Source organism: Heterodontus francisci, chromosome 7 (assembly GCF_036365525.1).
Source record: "Heterodontus francisci isolate sHetFra1 chromosome 7, sHetFra1.hap1, whole genome shotgun sequence".
Classification (NCBI taxonomy): Eukaryota; Metazoa; Chordata; class Chondrichthyes; order Heterodontiformes; family Heterodontidae; genus Heterodontus; species Heterodontus francisci.
This window is the reverse complement of record NC_090377.1, coordinates 137,138,279-137,158,023: the sequence shown is the minus strand read 5'-3', so window position 1 is coordinate 137,158,023 and position 19,745 is coordinate 137,138,279. Positions and strand designations below refer to the sequence as shown.

At 44.9% G+C, this 19,745-nt stretch overlaps 1 protein-coding gene across 1 annotated transcript; it reads right to left on the bottom strand.

Moving 5' to 3' along the window:
• Positions 1 to 10,460: 10,460 nt before the first annotated feature.
• Positions 10,461 to 19,251, bottom strand: LOC137372351 (zinc finger protein 585A-like). Its single transcript, XM_068036239.1, has 2 exons — positions 19,068 to 19,251; positions 10,461 to 12,786 (listed from the first exon to the last, which is right to left on the bottom strand). The coding sequence occupies exons 1-2, from the start codon at positions 19,121 to 19,123 to the stop codon at positions 10,554 to 10,556; spliced, it is 2,289 nt and encodes a 762-aa protein (XP_067892340.1). The 5' UTR covers positions 19,124 to 19,251; the 3' UTR covers positions 10,461 to 10,553.
• Between the last annotated feature and the right edge of the window lie 494 nt (positions 19,252 to 19,745).

Genomic DNA, 19,745 nt, shown 5'->3' with positions numbered 1-19,745 from the left:
GGAACACGCAGCATATAAATCAGAGAGGATAAGGAACATTCAGGGTGTATCAGAGAATATGTGGAATGCTCCAAATTAATCATAGAGTACAAGAAACGTTCAGGATGTACCAGAGAGGATAATGAACACTCAGGATGCATCAGGCAGAATAAGGATCACTCAGGATGTATCAGAGAGAGTAAGGAACACTGTAATGTATTAGAGAGGATAAGGATCTCTCAGGATGTTTCAGAGATTCTAAGCATCACTCAGGATGTATCAGCGAGGATAAGGAATGCTCAGGATTTATCAGAGAGGAATAGGAAAGACCAGTATGTGTCAGAGAGGATAAGGAAAGCTTAGCATGTATCAGACAGGATAAGCAATCCTAAGGATGCAGCAGCGAGGATAAGAAATCACTCAAGATGTATTAGAGAGGATATGGAATGATCAGAATGTATCCGAGAGGTAAAGGAATTCTCAGGATGAATCAGATAGTATAAGAGGATTCAGCATGTATCAGAAGGGATCGAGAGCACTCAGGATGTATCAGAAAGGATAAGGATTGCTCTGGATGTATCACAGAGGATAATGAACACCCAGGATGCATCAGAGAGGATAAGGAACTCTCAGGATGTATCAGTGTCTTTACGGAACTCTCAGGATGTATCAGAGAGAATATGGAATGCTCAGGATGTATCAGAGAAGCAAAGGGATGCTCAGGATGGATCAGAGAGGATAAGAATATTCAGGGTGTATCAGAAAGAATAAGGAACACTCAAGATGTTTCAGAGAGCAGAAGGAATAACAACGATGTCAGAGAGGATAATGAATACTCTGCATGTTTCAGAGATTCTAAGCATCACTCAGGATTTATCAGCGAGGAGAAGGAACACTCAGGACGTATCAGAGAGAGTAATGAATGCTCAGGCTGTATCAGAGAGGATAGCGAACACCCAGATGTTTCAGAGAGGATAAGGAACTCTCAGGATGTTTCAGAGAGGATAAGGAACTCTCAGGATGTTTCAGAGAGGATAAGGAGCTCTCAGGATGTTTCAGAGAGGATAAGGAGCTCTCAGGATGTTTCAGAGAGGATAAGGAGCTCTCAGGATGTTTCAGAGAGGATAAGGAGCTCTCAGGATGTTTCAGAGAGGATAAGGAACTCTCAGGATGTTTCAGAGAGGATAAGGAACTCTCAGGATGTTTCAGAGAGGATAAGGAACTCTCAGGATGTTTCAGAGAGGATAAGGAACTCTCAGGATGTTTCAGAGAGGATAAGGAACTCTCAGGATGTTTCAGAGCGGATAAGGAACTCTCAGGATGTTTCAGAGCGGATAAGGAACTCTCAGGATGTTTCAGAGCGGATAAGGAACTCTCAGGATGTTTCAGAGCGGATAAGGAACTCTCAGGATGTTTCAGAGCGGATAAGGAACTCTCAGGATGTTTCAGAGCGGATAAGGAACTCTCAGGATGTTTCAGAGCGGATAAGGAACTCTCAGGATGTTTCAGAGCGGATAAGGAACTCTCAGGATGTTTCAGAGCGGATAAGGAACTCTCAGGATGTTTCAGAGCGGATAAGGAACTCTCAGGATGTTTCAGAGCGGATAAGGAACTCTCAGGATGTTTCAGAGCGGATAAGGAACTCTCAGGATGTTTCAGAGCGGATAAGGAACTCTCAGGATGTTTCAGAGCGGATAAGGAACTCTCAGGATGTTTCAGAGCGGATAAGGAACTCTCAGGATGTTTCAGAGCGGATAAGGAATGCTATGGATGTATCAGACAGGACAAGGAATGCTCAGGATGTATCGAGAGGATAAGAAATGCTCAGGATGTATCGAGAGGATAAGAAATGCTCCGTATGTGTCAGAGTATAAGGAACCCTTCGGATCTTTCAGAGAGGATAAACAATGCACAGGATGTATCGGAGAGTTTAAAGACTGCTTAGGATGCATCAGCAAGGATAAGGAATCTCACAGGATGCTTTAGAAAGGATAGGGAATGATCAGGATGTATCAGAGAGGTAAAGGAATTCTCCGGATGAATCAGAGCGGATAAGAATGTTCAGCCTGTCTCAGAATGGAAGAGAACACTCAGGATGCATCAGAGAGGATAGGGAAAGCTCAGGATGTATCAGAGAGGGTAAGGAAAACTCTAATGCATTAGAGAGGGTAAAGATCTCTCAGGATGTTTCAGAGAGGCTAAGCATCACTCAGCATGTATCAGTGAGGATAAGGGACACGCAGGATGTATAAGAGAGGATTAGGAATGCTCAGTATTTACCAGAGAGGAATTGGTAGGACTAGGATGTACCTGAGAGGGTAGGGAACTATCAGGATGTATCAGAGAGGATAAGGAATGTTCAGATGTGTCAGAAAGGTTAAGGAACAGTCAGGATGTATCAGAGACGATATGGAATGCTCTGGATGTATCAGAGAGGATAGCGAAAGCTCAAGACGTGTCATAGAGGATAAGGAACACTCAGAAGGTATCAGCGAGGATAAGGAATCATCAGCATGTAAGAAAGAGTATAGTGATCACTCAGGATGTATCAGAGAGGATATGGAATGCTCTGGATGCATCAGAGAGGATAACGAAAGCCCAGGATGTATCAGAGAGGATAATGAATGCTCAAATGTATCAGAAAGGATGATGAACACTTTGGATGTATCAGAGAGAATAAGGAACACTCAGGATGCATCAGAAAGCAAATGGAATGCGCTGGATGCATTAGAGAGGATAAGGAAAGATCAAGACGTGTCAGAAAGGGTAAGAAACTCTCAAGAGGTATCAGCGAGGTTAAGGAATCCTCAGGATGTATGAGAGAGTATAATAATCACTCAGGATGTATCAGAGAGGATAAGGAAATGCCAAGATATATCAGAGATGATAAATAAAGCTCCGGATGTATCACAGAGGGTAAGGAATGTTCTGGATATATCAGAGAGGATAAGGATCACTCATGATGTAACAGAGACGATAAATATCTAGCAGCATGGATTATAGAAGATAAGGATCACTCAGGATAACGAACATACAGGATGTATCAAAGAGGATCAGGTATGTCCAGGATGTATCAGAGAATAGGAATGCTCAGGATGTATTAGAGAGTATAAGGATCACTTAGCATTTATCAGAGTGGATGAGAATCACTCAGGATATATCAGAGAGGGTAGCGAATTCTCAGGACGTATCAGCGAGGATGAGGAATGGTCATGATGTATCAGAAAGGATAACTTCCACTCAACATGCATCAGAGAGGATAAAGAACGCTCAGAATGTATCACAGAGCATAAGGAATCCTCAGTATTTATCAAAGAGGATAACGACCACTCAGCATGGATCAGAGAGGAAACGGATCAATCAGAATGCATCAGAGAGCAGAAGGATCACTCAGGATGCATCAGAGAGGATTAGGGTAATTCAGGACGTATCAGAGAGTGTAACGATCACTCTAGATGTATCGTTGAGGATAAATAACGCTCAGGATGATTCAGAGAGAAGAAATCCTCAGAATATAACAGAGAGGATAAGGATCACTCAGGATGCATCAAACAGGATAAGAAATCCTCAGGATGTATCAGACAGGATAAAGAACACACGGAATGTATCAGTGAATAAGGATAATTCAGACTGTTTCAGGGATGTAACAGAGAGGGTAAGGAACATGTGATAGAATCCTGTTTTGGAGGGAGATGACCGCAGGGGACACCTGCTCTGCCTTCCTGCTCTTTCTCTGCCTTTTGGTCACCCATTTCCTTTCTCCCTCAGCAATCCTAATCTGCGGTGTGACCAATTCGCTAAACGTGCTATCCACGACCTCCTCAGCATCGCGGATGCTCCAAAGTGAGTCCATCCGCAGCTCCAGAGCCGTCATGCGGTCGAACAAGAGCTTCAGCTGGACACACTTCCAGCACATGAAGGAGTCAGGGACATCAGCCGTGTCCGAGCTCCCACATTGAGCAAGAGGAGCATAACACGGGTCTGAGATCTCCTGCCATTTTTAATCTTAAGCTTAACTTAGTTTTAACTTAGATAAATGAAAAAGGAATGAAAAGTTTTTACCAATCACACGGAAAAAGAAAAAAAAAAGGAATAGAAAAAGCCTTACCTTATCTACACACCACCGAGTCCTTTTTTTTTTTTGGTTAGAGGAGGGCGGCGGGTGGGAGACACTACAGGTGTAGTGTCTTGGGTTCAGCCGCTGCCCAAATATATAGGACTCACTTACCCAGCGGCCACCTCGCTCTCCCTGTTGCCGCTGCAAAAAGAAAGCGCCAAAACAACAAGGTAAGAAACCTTCAGTAGTATGCTGAAGCTTACTGAGCATAATGCTTTAGGATATAGAGCTAGATAATAATGCCTAGCGCTTTTGAATATAGAGTTAGCTTCGAGCGTATAGTCGTTTTGTGTAATGCTGCATCTGATAGAGCACATTTTCTAAGGGTCTGTATCTCTTTGCTTCCTGCCCATTCACATATCTGGCTAGATACATCTTAAAAGACGCTATCGTGCCCGCGTCTACCACCTCCGCTGGCAACACGTAAATGGAGGAGAAATAGGAACTGGTCAGGGAGTGTCTGTAAATGCAGAATTGGAAACTGGTCAGAGAGCATCTATAAATGGAGAAGAAAATGGAACTGGTCAGGGATGGTGTGAAAATGACAAGGGAGCAGTAAACAGTTAGAAAGATGGTACCAGATCTCCGGAGGATAGTGACAGAGTGGTGCAATGGGTAGATCCGTGGCAGATGAAATTTAATGGAGAAAACATAAAATAATGAATTTTGGAAGGATGAATGAGAGGCAATATAAACTAAATAGCACAATTTTAACCAGAATGTAGGATCAGAGAGACCTGGGGAATGCCTGTACAGAAATCTTTGAAGGTGGCAGGAGAAATAAAGCTGTTTAAAAAATAAACCAGATCCTTGACTTTATAAATTGAAACCTAGCGTACAGAGGCAATAAGGTTCTAATAAATTAATAAATCACCGGTCAGATCTCAGCTAGAAGATAGTGTCCAGTTCTGTGCACCAGAATTTAGAACAGAGTCGAGGCCTTGGAGAGGGTGCAGAGGAAAGTTACTGGAATGATACCAAAAATGAGGGGTTTCAGTTCTCTGGAGAAGCTGGGATTCTTCTCCCGACAGCAGAGAAGGTTAAGGGGAAAGACTTAATAGATGTCTTCAAAATGATGAGGGATTTTTATTGAGTAGAGAGGGAGCCATTGTTTCCACTGGCAGGACGTTTAGTAACCAGAGGACAGAGATTTAAAATAATTGGCTCATCAAGCCAGCAGGAGGAGGTGAGGAGAAATATTTTTAGGCAGTGAATTATTCTGATCTGGAATGCACTGCCTGAATGGGTGGAGGAAACAGACTCAACAATAACTTTCAAAAGGGAATTGGATAAAAACTTCAGAGGGGGAATTTTCCAAGGCTATGGGGACAGTGTAGGGCAGTGGAACTAATTTGATAGTTCTTTCAGAGAGCCAGCACAGATATGATGGACCGAATGGCCTTCTTCTGAGCTGTATGATTATATGAAATGGCAATGATCGGGAGCATCTGCATAAGGAGGAGAAATGGAGAGCCCATCACCAGAACTGGGAGATATTACATTGGACAGGGAGGGCCAGAGTGCCGGGGGTGGTAGTGGGGGTGGGGGAAGAGAGCACGTAAGCACAGCCAGAGTCAGCACCTTCAGGGGAGGGAAGGGAACGAGTGAGTGCAGAACTGAACCTAGCCAGAGTCAGCAGTCTTCAGGGGTGGAGAGAGGGAGGAACCAGTTGCTGTAGAATTGAACCCAGCCAGGAGTCAGCATCTTCAGGGAAGGAGTGAGTGTAGAACTGAAACAAAAACAGCAAATGCTGGAAATGCTCAGCAGGTCTGGCACCATTTGTGGAGAGAGAAACAGAGCTAATATTTCATGTCTGTTTGTCCTTTCATCAGAAATTAACAGAACAAAGCGGTGACAAATCCCCTGGACCTTGCAACCTGCATCCTAGGCTTTTAAAAGATTGAGCTGCAACAATAGTGGATGTATTGATTTTGATCTTGCAGAATTCCTTAGGTTCAAGAACAGTTCTCGAGGATTGAAAGGTGGCAAACATTATCTACTATTCAAGAAAGACAGAAAAAGGGGGACCTATAGGCCAGTTATCCTATCAGTAGTAAGCAAAATGCTAGAATCTATTATTAGGAACGTGGTAAAAGGGCACTCAGAAATCAAAATATGATTAAGCAGAGTCAACATGGACTTGTGAAAGTCCGGTGAAATCAAAAAGGGAGACCCAATAGTGTATTTGCATTTTCAAGAAGCATTTGATGAGGTGCCACACAAGAGGTTATTACACAAAATTAGGACTCATGGAATTGGGGGGGGGGGGGAAGGGGTCATATATTAGCATAGATTGAGGATTGGTTAATGGACAGAAAACAGAGTAGGAATAAACAGGACATTTTCAGTTTGGCAGGCTGCAACTAGCAGGATATTGCAAGGATCAGTGCTTGGGCCTCAGCTATTTACAACCTGTGTTAATGACTTAGATGAGGGGGTTGAATGTAACGTATCCAGTTTTGCCAATGATACAAAATTAGGTGGGAAAATAAGCAGTGAAGAGGACACAAAGTGGCTGCAGAGGGATACAGACATGTTGAGTGAGTGGGTAGATGGAATACGTGGTTAAGTGTGACGTCATCCACTTTAGTAGAAAAACATAAGAAAAACTTTTTTTTATGAATGAGAGACAGAGAAATGTTTGTATTCAGAGGGACCGGGTGTCCTTGTCCATAAATCACATTAAATTAACATGCAGGTACAGCAAGCTTTTGTTCCAAAGGGCTTGAGGTACAAGAGTAAAGAAGTCTTACTATAATTATACAGGACATCAGCGAGGCCCCACTTGGAGTACTGTGTACAGTTTTGGTCTCCTTACCTAAGGAGGGACATACTTGCCCATGAGGGAATGCAACGAAGGGTCCTGGGATGATGTGATTGTTCTATTTATTCACAAAATGCAGGTTTTGCTGGAAAGGCCAGCATTTATTGCCCTTAAGAGGGTGGCGGTGAGCTACATCCATGAAATAACTGAATGGCCAACTGGGTCATTTCATAGGGCAGTTAAAACTCAACCACATTTTTGAGGGTCTGGAGTCACATATCAACCAGATTGGGTAAGGATGGCAGATTAGTGAACCAGGTACGTTTTTAGGACAACCTGGTAGTTGCATGGTGGTCATTACTGATACTAGTGTTTTTTTTTTAAATCCCAGATTCATTTAGTTAATTGATTTTAAAGTCCTGAAGTGCTATGCTGGGATTTGAATGCTCGTCTCAGTGTCATTAGTTCAGGCCTCTGGATTACTAGTTCAGTAACATAACCACTATACTACAGCACTCCCACCATGCGGCACAGTGGTTAGCACCGCAGCCTCACAGCTCCAGCGACCCGGGTTCAATTCTGGGTACTGCCTGTGTGGAGTTTGCAAGTTCTCCCTGTGTCTGCGTGGGTTTCCTCCGGGTGCTCCGGTTTCCTCCCACAAGCCAAAGACTTGCAGGTTGATAGGTAAATTGGCCAGAAGCAATTGCCCCTAGTATAGGTAGGTGGTAGGGAAATGTGGGGATGTGGTAGGAATATGGAATTAGTGTAGGATTAGTATAATTGGGTGGTTGATGGTCGGCACAGACTCAGTGGGCCGAAGGGCCTGTTTCAGTGCTGTATCACTAAAACTGAACTAAACAATTTTAGGATAAGGGGTCGGCCATTTAGGACTGAGATAAGGAGAAATTTCTTTACTGAAAGGGTCATGAATCTTTGGAATTGTCTACCCCAGGGAGCTATGGATGCTCAGCCATTGAGTATATTTAAGACAGAGATTGAAAGTGCTTGGGTACGAAGGAAATTAAGGGATATGGGGATAGTGCGGGAAGGTAGAAAATCAGCCATGATCTAGGTCAATGGCAGAGCGGGCTTGAAGGGCCAAATGGCCTCCTCCAGCTCATATTTCTTATTTTCATTAAACCTCAGTCTGGCTCCCCTGAAGCTGCTGAGTGAGTGAATTAAATCTTTCTTAAATCACCAAGACACCAGACTACAAGTCATGCCCGAAACATCATTTATTGGTTACAAATCACAACTTAGTTAAATCTGGACACACAGAAACCTTACAGACATGTATAAACATGTAATCATATCCAGCAGTTGAACACTAATTGGGAGATTATTTCACAAAAAACAAGTAACAGATGCAGGAGTGAGAGTGGCCAAAGACCAAAACCTCTGAAAATTAGTGGCCGAAGACAAAAAAGTCTGAATTTTTTTGGACAAGGGATCATGTAATTATAGCACTGTTATTGAAGCAAACTGGTTGAGTAATGGCAATTTTGTACATTTTGTATATGTAATAAATAAAATTGCACTGTACTCAAGAGTACAATTTCATGAGACTTACCTGACAGTTGATAATTGGTTTTACAGAGCTGCATGTTCTCAATGTCCTGCTTCTGCCTATTTATAGATTGCTCATGTAAAAGGTGTTCTGTGAAGATGTGTCAACTTTAAGGGAAAGGAATATACAGAAGCATACCAGATGGCACATTCTGGCACCTTGGTAAGCGATGTGCACAAATCAGTAGGTATATAAATTAATAAAAAGTAAACTTTTAGGGGACATTGACAATCCAGAAACTTGAACATTATCGAGGTAATTTTTCTTATTTTGTGCTATGACAATCACCTGAACAAAGCAGAAAGCAAAACCAGATAGGGAGGATTGTATGCCAGTTATGCAGCCTGCCCAGTTTGCTGTCCATTAATTTAAATGGACAGGAATATCACATACATTCTGTTAGGAGCATGTGATACCCCCGACCTAATTTCTTTTAGACAATTATTTAGCTTCAAGCACAAAAAAAGAGGAAAATATAGCTTATTAACTTTAGCAAATATGTTGCCTCTATAGATGGTATGCATGTTTTTAAATATCATGACTCATGGCAGATTTTATAAATTAAAATAATTAGTCACATTATAATGATTCTAAACTAAAATAATCTTGTTTGCTGTGCAGATCTCATCACAATCTTAATGAAAACTAATTAAGATGTGGTTTTCCTCTGCAAAGGGTCCAAATATTATGCAACGTACATATTGCACCAGATCTTGCTAGTAACTGTGGAAAAGTAATGAGACTAGTGTTGTACCTCTAAGAAGCAAATCCTGCACTCCAGGTCCCACTACCTTGTGGGATGTCCTGCCCCATGCGCCCAAAGATCTGCAGGTTGAGAATCAGCCTATGCAGTCACGTGAAGACCCATGGCAGAAACTCGCGACCTTGAGCAGATGGCATCCTCGAATGAGGGAGAGTCGACAATGACCTCTCCAGTAATAAGTTTGAAGTTCTGTGGCATCATTCCCAAATCAGGCTCAAAAGTTTGGTAATGGCACTGTGACAATGCAGGGGTCCAATGGACAGCTGTATAACCCAACAGCGTTGAACACTTCTGGCTCCTGCTCTACTGCATCAATTGGTGCACTGGCAACTGCATTTAACATCAAAGTGAGCTGAAAATCATAGCTATTGCATTGGCTTGGAGAAAGGCTGCACACTGTATATAAATGTTCATACATGTACAGAGTATTGTGCCATCAGCCTCAGAAGCCCAGTAACCATTAATAGTGACTGCAGAGAGCTCATAGGATAGTTGCACTATAGCCAATGCACAGCACCTGTGCTGCAGGACAGCCTTTTCCAGATAATCTTAAGCAATGCCAAACCACACATTCAACAAAGATGGCCAGAGTTAGACTCCCTGCCTTGATTCACTATGGTGATAGCTTCACACTGACTCAAGTGTGACTGGGGCAGTAGACAGTGAAAGCGAAGGTGAACATTGAATGGAATTCAGCCATGCACCTGAGCAAACCGATAAGTGGAAATTCCAGATCACTTCAGTTGCTGCAAAGTTTATACAGCTCATGTTCTTTGCAGGATATTTACATGCAGTAACCAGTTGGTGCAGGGTTTTCAGAAATTACTTCAGACACACACTGCTGTGTAAATGGAAGGAAGTTTCAAATTCCCATTGACAGACCAATGTTTTTGCTGCAGATCAGCGACTTGTCAGCTACTGATGCTGCACCATTCATTTTAAGCCATGTCAAATGAGCTGAGTCAGTTCTCAGGTGGTCTCTGCTCAGATATCCCAGGAAGGCAGATACAAACATTGGGAATTGGTCTGTGTACACACACCTCCTTTTTGGCCATTTATAGAAGACTGGCACACTGAAGTTGTGAAGGAATATGCAGTTCTACCCACTTGCGTTCCTGGTTGAAATTCATTTTCACCGAGGTGGAAGACAATAAAAAAATAAAGACAACTTAAGAACAGGTAAAAAGACAGCTTTGTGATTGGCCAGATTTTAAAAAAGCAGAACTGACATGAAATGACAGTTCCATTTTTTTTTTTTAAAAAGCCTGTCTTTAGGTTAAGGTCGGAAAGGGAAAAGCCAATGGTAGATTTCTGAAACCCCAATGTTGGAAATCTGCTATTTGGCAGAAATTCCTCATCCAAGTTATTTGTGAGCTCGCTGGTGTGTCAGCAGGGTAGATAACCGAGTGAATCCCTTCCCACACTCTGAGCAGGTGAATGGCCTCTCCCCAGTGTGAATTCGCTGGTGTGTTAGCAGGTTGGATGACCGAGTAAATCTTTTCCCACACTCTGAGCAGGTGAACGGTTTCTCCCCAGTGTGAGTGCGCTGGTGTACAATGAGATCAGATGATCGCTTGAACCCAGTCCCACAGTGAGAGCACCTGAATGGTTTCTCATCAGTGTGAACACGTTGATGGGACATCAGTTCAGCAGAACTTTTATAGCAATTCCCACAGTCTGGACATTTAAAAGGTCTCTCGTTGGTGTGAACCCGCTGGTGTTTCAGCAGGTGGGATGAAGCAGTGAATCCCTTCCCACACACTGAGCAGGTGAATGGCCTCTCCTCAGTGTGAATTCGCTGATGTGTCAAAAGATGGGATGACCGAGCAAATCCCTTCCCACACTCTGAGCAGGTGAATGGTTTCTCCCCAGTGTGAATACGCTGGTGTACAGTGAGATCAGATGATCGCCTGAAGCCAGCCCCGCAGTGAGAGCACATGAATGGTCTCTCATCAGTGTGAACATGTTGATGGATCATCAGTTCAGCAGAACTTTTATAGCAATTCCCACAGTCTGGACACTTAAAAGGTCGCTCATCGGTGTGAACCCGCTGGTGTTTCAGCAGGTGCGATGAAGTAGTAAATCCCTTCCCACACTCTGAGCAGGTGAACGGCCTTTCCCCAGTGTGAACTCGATGGTGTTTTAGCAGATCGGATGACTGAGTGAATCCCTTCCCACACAAGGAGCAGGTGAATGGCCTCTCCCCAGTGTGAAATCGCTGGTGTGTCAGAAGGTAGGATGAATTAGCAAATCCCTTCCCACACTCTGAGCAGGTGAACGGCCTCTCCCCAGTGTGAACTCGCTGGTGTTTTAGCAGGTCGAATGAAGTAGTGAATCCCTTCCCACACTCGGAGCAGGTGAATGGCCTCTCCCCAGTGTGAACTCGCTGGTGTTTCAGTAAGACGGATGAAGTAGTGAATCTGTTCCCACAGTCGGAGCAGGTAAACGGTTTCTCCCCATTGTGAACTCGCTGATGTCTCAGCAGGTGAGATGAAGTACAGAATCCTTTCCCACACAAGGAGCAGGTGAATGGCCTCTCCCCAGTGTGAAATCGCTGGTGTGTCAGAAGGTAGGATGAATTAGCAAATCCCTTCCCACACTCTGAGCAGGTGAACGGCCTCTCCCCAGTGTGAACTCGCTGGTGTTTTAGCAGGTCGAATGAAGTAGTGAATCCCTTCCCACACTCGGAGCAGGTGAATGGCCTCTCCCCAGTGTGAACTCGCTGGTGTTTCAGTAAGACGGATGAAGTAGTGAATCTGTTCCCACAGTCGGAGCAGGTAAACGGTTTCTCCCCATTGTGAACTCGCTGATGTCTCAGCAGGTGAGATGAAGTACAGAATCCTTTCCCACACACGGAGCAGGTGAATGGCCTCTCCCCAGTGTGAGTACGCTGGTGTACAGTGAGATCAGATGATCGCCTGAACCCAGTGCCGCAGTGAGTGCATCTGAATGGTCTCTCCCCAGTGTGAACACGTTGATGGATGATCAGTTCATCCGAATATTTATAGCAATTCCCACAGTCTGGACATTTAAATGGTCTCTCCCTGGTGTGAACTTGCTGATGCTTCAGCAGGTGGGATGAATCAGCAAATCCCTTCCCACACACACTGCAGGTGAATGGCTTCTCCCCGGTGTGAACTCGCTGATGTTTCAGCAGGTTGGATGAAGTAGCGAATCCCTTCCCACACACTGAGCAAGTGAATGGCCTCTCCCCACTGTGAACTCGCTGATGTCTCAGCAGGTGGGATGATTTAGTGAATCCCTTCTCACACTGGGAGCAGGTGAACGACCTCTCCAGGGTGTGACTGCGTGGATGAGTTTCCAGCTCACCTGGATAATTCAGCTCCTTTCCACAGTCCCCATATTTCCATGGTTTCTTCCTAGTGTAACTGCACTTGTGTTTCGAAAGGACAGATGATTGACTGAAACCTAGTCCACACAAAGAACACATGTACAGTTTCTCCCCACCGTGATCGATGCGTTTTCCTTCCATGTTCAAAATCCGGTGATATTCGGGTTCCGATAAAAACTCCTCGAAATATCCATCTGCTGTGTGCTTTGCATTTCCCAGCTGCAAATTCTCCCTTTCTAAAACCCTGTGAAATTGATTTAAATCAGAAAAAAAGAGAGAACCCATTAAAACACAAAGACAAGTTGCGAAATGGAGCTGAATGAATGTAATTTGCGGAACTGGCACTAGGAAAGAAAATAGAAACATAGAAAATAGGAGCAGGAGTAGGCCATTCGGCCCCTCGAGCCTGCACCGCCATTCAATACGATCATGGTTGATCATCCAAACTCAGTACCCTGTTCCTGCTTTCTCCCCGTATCCTTTGATTCCTTTAGCCTTAAGAATTATATCGAACTCTTTCTTGAATATATTTAATAATTTAGCCTCAATTGCCTTCTGTGGTAGAGAATTCCACAGGTTCACCACCCTCTGGGTGAAGAAATCCCTCCTAATCTCAGTCCTAAATGGTTTACCCCTTATCCTTAGATTGTGGCCCCTGGTCCTGGACTCCCCCACCATCGGGAACATCCTTCCTGCATCTACTCTGTCCAGTCCTGTTAGAATTTTGTAGGTTTCTATGAGATCCGCACTCATTCTTCTAAACTCTAGCGAATACAAGACTAATCGACCGAATCTCTCTTCATACGTTAGTCCTGCCATCCCAGGAATCAGTCTGGTGAACCTTCTTCACACTCACTCTATAGCAAGAAGATCCTTCCTCAGATAAGGAGACCAAAACTGCACATAATACTCCAGATGTGGACTCACCAAGGCCTTGTATAACTGCAGCAAGACATCCTTGCTCTTGTACTCGAATCCTCGCACTATGAAGGCCAATATACCATTTGCCTTCTTAACTGCCTGCTGCACCTTCATGCTTACTTTCAGCAACTGGTGCACAAGGACACCCAGGTCTCGTTGCACCTCCCCTTTCCCAATCTACACAGTGGTTAGCACCGCAGCCTCACAGCTCCAGTGACCCGGGTTCAATTCTGGGTACTGCCTGTGTGGAGTTTGCAAGTTCTCCCTGTGTCTGCGTGGGTTTCCTCCGGGTGATCCGGTTTCCTCCCACATGCCAAAGACTTGCTGGTTGATAGGTTAATTGGCCATTATAAATTGCCCCTAGTATAGGTAGGTGGTAGGGAAATATAGGGACAGGTGGGGATGTGGTAGTAATGTGGAATTAGTGTAGGATTAGCATAAAATGGGTGGTTGATGGTCGGCACAGACCCGGTGGGCCGAAGGGCCTGTTTCAGTGCTGTATCTCTAAACTAAACTTATCTATCACCATTCAGATAATAATCTGCCTTTCTGTTTTTGCCACCAATGTGGATAACCTCACATTTATCCACATTATACTGCATCTGCCATGTATTTGCCCACTCACTCAACCTCTCTAAATCACACTGGAGCTTCTCTGTATCCTCCTCACAGCTCACACTCCCACCCAGCTTTGGGTCATCTGCAAATGATCATGAAAGCCGCTAAAATGTTGTAACTGGCTCACTAATGTCCTACACGGAAGGGAACCTCCCAACCAATCTGGGCCTACACAATACTTTGCCCTCTATGGAAGGAGAGAGGGAGAGGGAGGGGCAGGGAGTGAAGGAGAGGGACTTTACATATCTATAACTCTATCAGAACTTTAAGAGAACATAACAAATGCTCAATTTCCACAATCTAGAAAGAGCAAGGTAGGTGCATGCGAACACCATTACCTCCAAGTGCCCCTCCAATTCACACACCATCCTGACTTGTCTGATATCCAGTACTGGATGCACAAAAATTTCCTCCAATTAAATATTGGGAAGTCTGAAGCCATTATCTTCAGTCCCCACTACAAACTTCAGTCTCTAGTCACCGACAACTTGCCTCTCCCTTGCAACTGTCTGAAGCTAAACCAGACTGTTCATAACCCTTGTGTCACATTTGACCCCAGGACGAGCTTCCGACTGCATACTGACACCATCACTCAGACCGCCTATTTCCACCTCAGTAACATCGCCTGACTTCACCAATGCTTGCATTCATCTGCCTCTGAAACTTAAATCCATGCATTTGTTACCTCTCAACTTGACTATTCTAACACACTCCTGATCAGTCTCCCACATTCAACCCTACTTGAGATCATCCATCACCACTGTGCTTGCTGTCCTACATTGGCTCCCTGTTAAGCAGCACCTCACTTAAAATTCTCATTCTAGTTTTCAAGTTCCTCCATGCCCTCGCTTCTCATTATCTCTATAGTCTCCTCCACCCCTACAACCCTCCGACAGATCAGAGCTCATCTAATTCTGGGATCTGTTACGAGTGCTTCCTTTTTTGTTAAATTTCGAGAATTCGTGTTTTAAAACTGAAAAGGATCCCATGGATACTCGAACTTTTGAGTGTTTTTTTTAAAGAAATCACAAGAAGTGAGTTTGAACTGTAAAGAGTTACTGGAAGGAACCTGTTTTCAAATAACAACCCAGTAGGGGCTGTTTTTGACTTGGGAAGATGTTTGCAAAGAAATGCCAGGTTGGGATTCATAGAGGTCAGGAGTCTTAACATCTGGACTGCATTCAGTTTCAATTTGAACTATATAAAAAAAAGACAGTTGGTGTTTTGCCAGCAAAGAAGATGCTCGCCTCTCTTTCTCTTGAAAAGAAATCTCCTATTTACTTTATTTGAAGAAACCTTTACATTTCTGCTGTAAAGCCTAACCGAAACCTCCTGTAGCTGCATCTTCCGGAAAGCCTATCCAAATGGATCTTGAACATTGCCTGGAAAGAATTGTTCTAAGAAAATCCCAATGACAGCCCCCTGAATGCATTTGGGAGCCAAACCAAACCACATCTTTCCATATTTTCTTTGTTTCTTCAAGTCTGAGCAAGTACTCAGCCCAAGTGTTTTTGTTTTGGTATTGTAATAGGACGCTAAGTAAAAATCCCTTTCATTTTCCTGGTTAACCGATGCGTGTGTGTGTGTGTGTGTGTGTGTGTGAGAGACTAAGGTTTTTTTATTCATTCATGGGATGTGGGCATCACTGACCAGGACAGCATTTATTGCCCATCTCCAATTGCCCTCGAAAAGGTGGTGGTAAGCTGCCTTCCTGAACCACTGCAGTCCATGTGAGGTAGGTACACCCACAGTGCTGTTAGGAAGGGAGTTCCAGGATTTTGATCCAGCGACAGTGAATGAACGGCGAGATAGTTCCAAATAAGGATGATGTGTGGCTTGGAAGGAAACTTGCAGCTGCAGGTATTCCCATACATTTACTGCCCTTGTCTTTCTAGGTGGTAGAGGTCATGGGTTTGGAAGGTGCCATCGAAGGAACGTTCATGCATTGCTGCAGTGCATCTTGTAGATGGTGCACACTGCTGCCACTGTGCATCGGAGGTGGAGGGAGTGAATGTTTGTAGATGGGGTGCCAATCAAGTGGGCTGCTTTGTCAGGGATGGCGTCGAGCTTCTTGAGCGTTGTTTGAGCTGCACCCATCCAGGTAAGTACTCCATCACATTCCTGACTTGTGTCTTGTCAGTGGTGGACAGGTTTTGGAGAGTCAGGAAGTGAGTTACTCGCCACAGGATTCCTAGCCTCTGACCTGCTTTTGTAGCCATGGTATTTATATGGCTACTCCAGTTTCTGGTCAATGGTAACCCTCAGGATGTCGATAGTTGGGGAATTTAGCAATGGTAATGCCATCGAATGTCAAGGGGATATGATTAGATTTCTCTTGTTGGTCACTGCCTAGCACTTGTGTGGCACAAATGTTACTTGCCACTTATCAGCCCCAGCCTGGCTATTGTCCAGATTTTGCTGCATTTCTACATGTTCTGCTTCAGTATCTGAGAAGTTGCGAATGGTGCTGAACATTGTGCAATCACCAAACATCCCCACTTCTGACTGAAGGAAGGTCACTAATGAAGCAGCTGAAGATGGTTGGGCCTAGGACATTACCCTGAGGAATTCCTGCAGTGATGTCCTGGAGAAGTGATGATTGACCTCTAACAACCACAACCATCTTCCCTTGTGCTAGTTATGATTCCAACCAGCAGAGAGTTTCCCCCCTGATTCCCATTAACTCCAGTTTTGCTACGGCTCCTTGATGCCATACACGGTCACGTGCTGCCTTGATGGCAAGAGTAGTCACTCTCACCTCATCTCTTTTGTCCATGTTTGAACCAAGGCTGTAATGAGGTCAGGAGCTCAATGGCCTTGACGGAACCTAAACTTAGCGTCACTGAGCAGGTTATTGCTAAGCAAGTGCCGCTTGATAGCACTGTCAATGATACCTTCCATCACTTTACTGATGACAGAGATTAGACTGATGGGGCAATAAGTTGCTGGGTTGGACTCCTGCCTTGTGTGTACAGGACATACCTGGACAATTTGCCACATTGCCAGGTAGATGCCAGTATTGTAACTATACTGGAATAAGTTGGCTAGGGATGTAGCAAATTCTGGAGCACAGATCTTCTGTACTATTGCCAGAATGCTGACAGGGCCCATAGCCTTTGCAGTATCCAGTGCCTTCAGTTATTTTTTGATATCACGTGGAGTGAATTGCATTGGCTGACGACGGGCATTTGTGATGCTGGGGACTTCAGGAGGAGGCCGAGATGGATCATCAACTTGACACTTCTGGCTGAAGATTGTTGCCAATGCTTCAGCCTTACCTTTTGCACTGATGTGCTTCCTCATCACTGAGAATCGGGATGTGTGTGGAGTCACCTCCTCCTGTTTAATTGCCCACCACCATTCACAACCGGATGTGGCAAGACTGCAGAGGTTAGCTCTGATCCACTAGTTCTGGGATAACTGATCTCTGGCTATAGCATGCTGCTTACGCTGTTTGGCATGCAAGTACTCCTGGGTTGTAGTTTCACTCGGATGATACCTCACTTTGAGGTATGCCTGGTGTTGCTCCTGGCATGCCCTCCTGATTAAACCAGGGTTAATCCCCTGGCATGATGGTAATACTAGAGTGGGGGATTATGCCAAGTCATGAAGTTACAGATTGTGGTTGAGTACTGCTACTGCTGATGGCCCGCAGCACCTCATGTTTTGCACTGCTAGATCTGTTCGAAATCTATTCTATTTAGCACAGTGCTACACAACTTGATAAGTAAAAGGAGCTTTAATATTTCAATGTCTGTGTTTACGCTTTACTTCACGATTGACTAACATCTGTTTTATAATAAACTGATAATTTTGTTGTTCATTAAAGAAACCTGGTTGGCGTGTTTTATTATGGGATAAAAATAGAATCTATGATTGACCACATCAGTAAATGCGAAGGAATTTAAATATATGTTGTGACCCGTGGGGAAATGCAACTAGAATAAACAATGGCCTATTTTTCTGTTCCACCATTGGCGCCTGTGCCTTCAACTGCCAAGGGCATAAGTTCTTGGGAATAGGAGAAGGAATAATGAGGAGAGGCAATATAGTCCAACACTAACAGCAACCTACAATCCCCGTACATTACCGAGATAGGCTGACAAAGTTTAGACACACTCAGCAACACAAGTCCAGTAAAACATCCCAGGAAGAAAAGGGGCAGCAGTGTGCGTACCTGCCCTGATATCCCCTTCCCCACCTCCCCTCATTCAAACCCCCCACTCCTCCCAGCCCACAGCTCAGCCTATCAGCTTCCTGAACCTTGAACCAGTCCTACCCACGTGCAGCCCAGTCCAAAAGTCCCTGTGGAACCAGGGAGTTTTAGTTTAGTTTAGAGATACAGCACTGAAACAGGCACTTCGTCCCACCGAGTCTGTGCCAACCATCAACCACCCATTTATACTAATCCTACACTAATTCCATATTCCTACCACATCCCCACCTGTCCCTATATTTCCCTACCACCTACCTATACTAGGGGCAATTTATAATGGCCAATTAACCTATCAACCAGCAAGTCTTTGGCATGTGGGAGGAAACCAGAGCACCCGGAGAAAACCCACGCAGACACAGGGAGAACTTGCAAACTCCACACAGGCAGTACCCAGAATTGAACCCGGGTCCTGGAGCTGTGAGGCTGCGGTGCTAACCACTGTGCAGGGGGGAACCTCCTGCCCTGTGCTTTGTTCCAAATGGTTCCTCCTTCCCTCCCCCAGACCCCTTTATAATTGAGATCAGTTTCCTTTAATGTTTTGCCCTTTGATGTTACAGTTTATTAAACCGCTAATTCCACCAAAAGAGCTGGAAACCTGGCGGCCGTTAACCCAGGACTGCCACCAGGAAAAGCCCCGCAGCTGCCGCCCGCTGGGTGCAAACGCAGGACCGGGAGTTGCTTATTGGCGGGGGGGGGGGTTGCGGCCTACACCGGCAGTTTCTGAAGTTTCCACCCCCACCCATCGCTCCCTCCGCCCCGCCACCACTTACAGACTGCACGCACGACTGAGAAACATCTCACCACCGCCATCACTCGCGCTGCACATTCTCCAAACACTGCGCCGCAATGCGTTTGCGCACACGGTACTTGAAACTCGGGCCAGCGACCTCTCACATCAGGTGATCACGAAAAATCTAGAACAATAGCAAGGAGGACGGGACTGAAAGTCTGGCGCAAACCCGCCCAGAAGATCCAGCCAAGCCCCGCCCCGCCCCGCCCCCTTATCGCTCCGAATGTCGGGAGAGCCAATTGACCGTCCGGACCTCCAATCCCGCCCCCTTTCCTCCCATTGTTCCAGGGCTGCCGTCAATCAACCAGGGTGGGCGGGGTCAGCTCAGCAGAAATAAAAGCAAGAAATGCTGGAAATACTCAGTCGGTTTGGCAGCATCTGTGGGGAGAGAAGTAGAGTTAACGTTTCAGATCAGTGAGCCGTCTTCAGAAATGGCAAATATTAGAAATGTAAAAGGTTATTGCACAACGTTCAGCACCATTCGTGACTCCTCAGATACTGAAGCAGTCCGTGTAGAAATGCAACAAGACCTGGACAATATCCAGGCTTGGGCTGATAAGTGGCGAATAACATTCGCGCCACACAAGTGCCAGGCAATGACCATCTCCAACAAGAGAGAAGCTAACCATCTCCCCTTGACATTCAACGGCATTACCAT

What these genes read in the sequence shown, in the direction of transcription:
- LOC137372351 (XM_068036239.1), bottom strand. Translation starts at nt 19,123, where the DNA reads ATGTGCAGCGCGAGTGATGGCGGTGGTGAGATGTTTCTCAGTCGTGCG. An exon ending in CTCAGTCGTGCGTGCAGTCT is followed by an intron (nt 12,787 to 19,067) that starts GTAAGTGGTGGC and finishes TCAATTTCACAG; the next exon opens with GGTTTTAGAAAGGGAGAATT.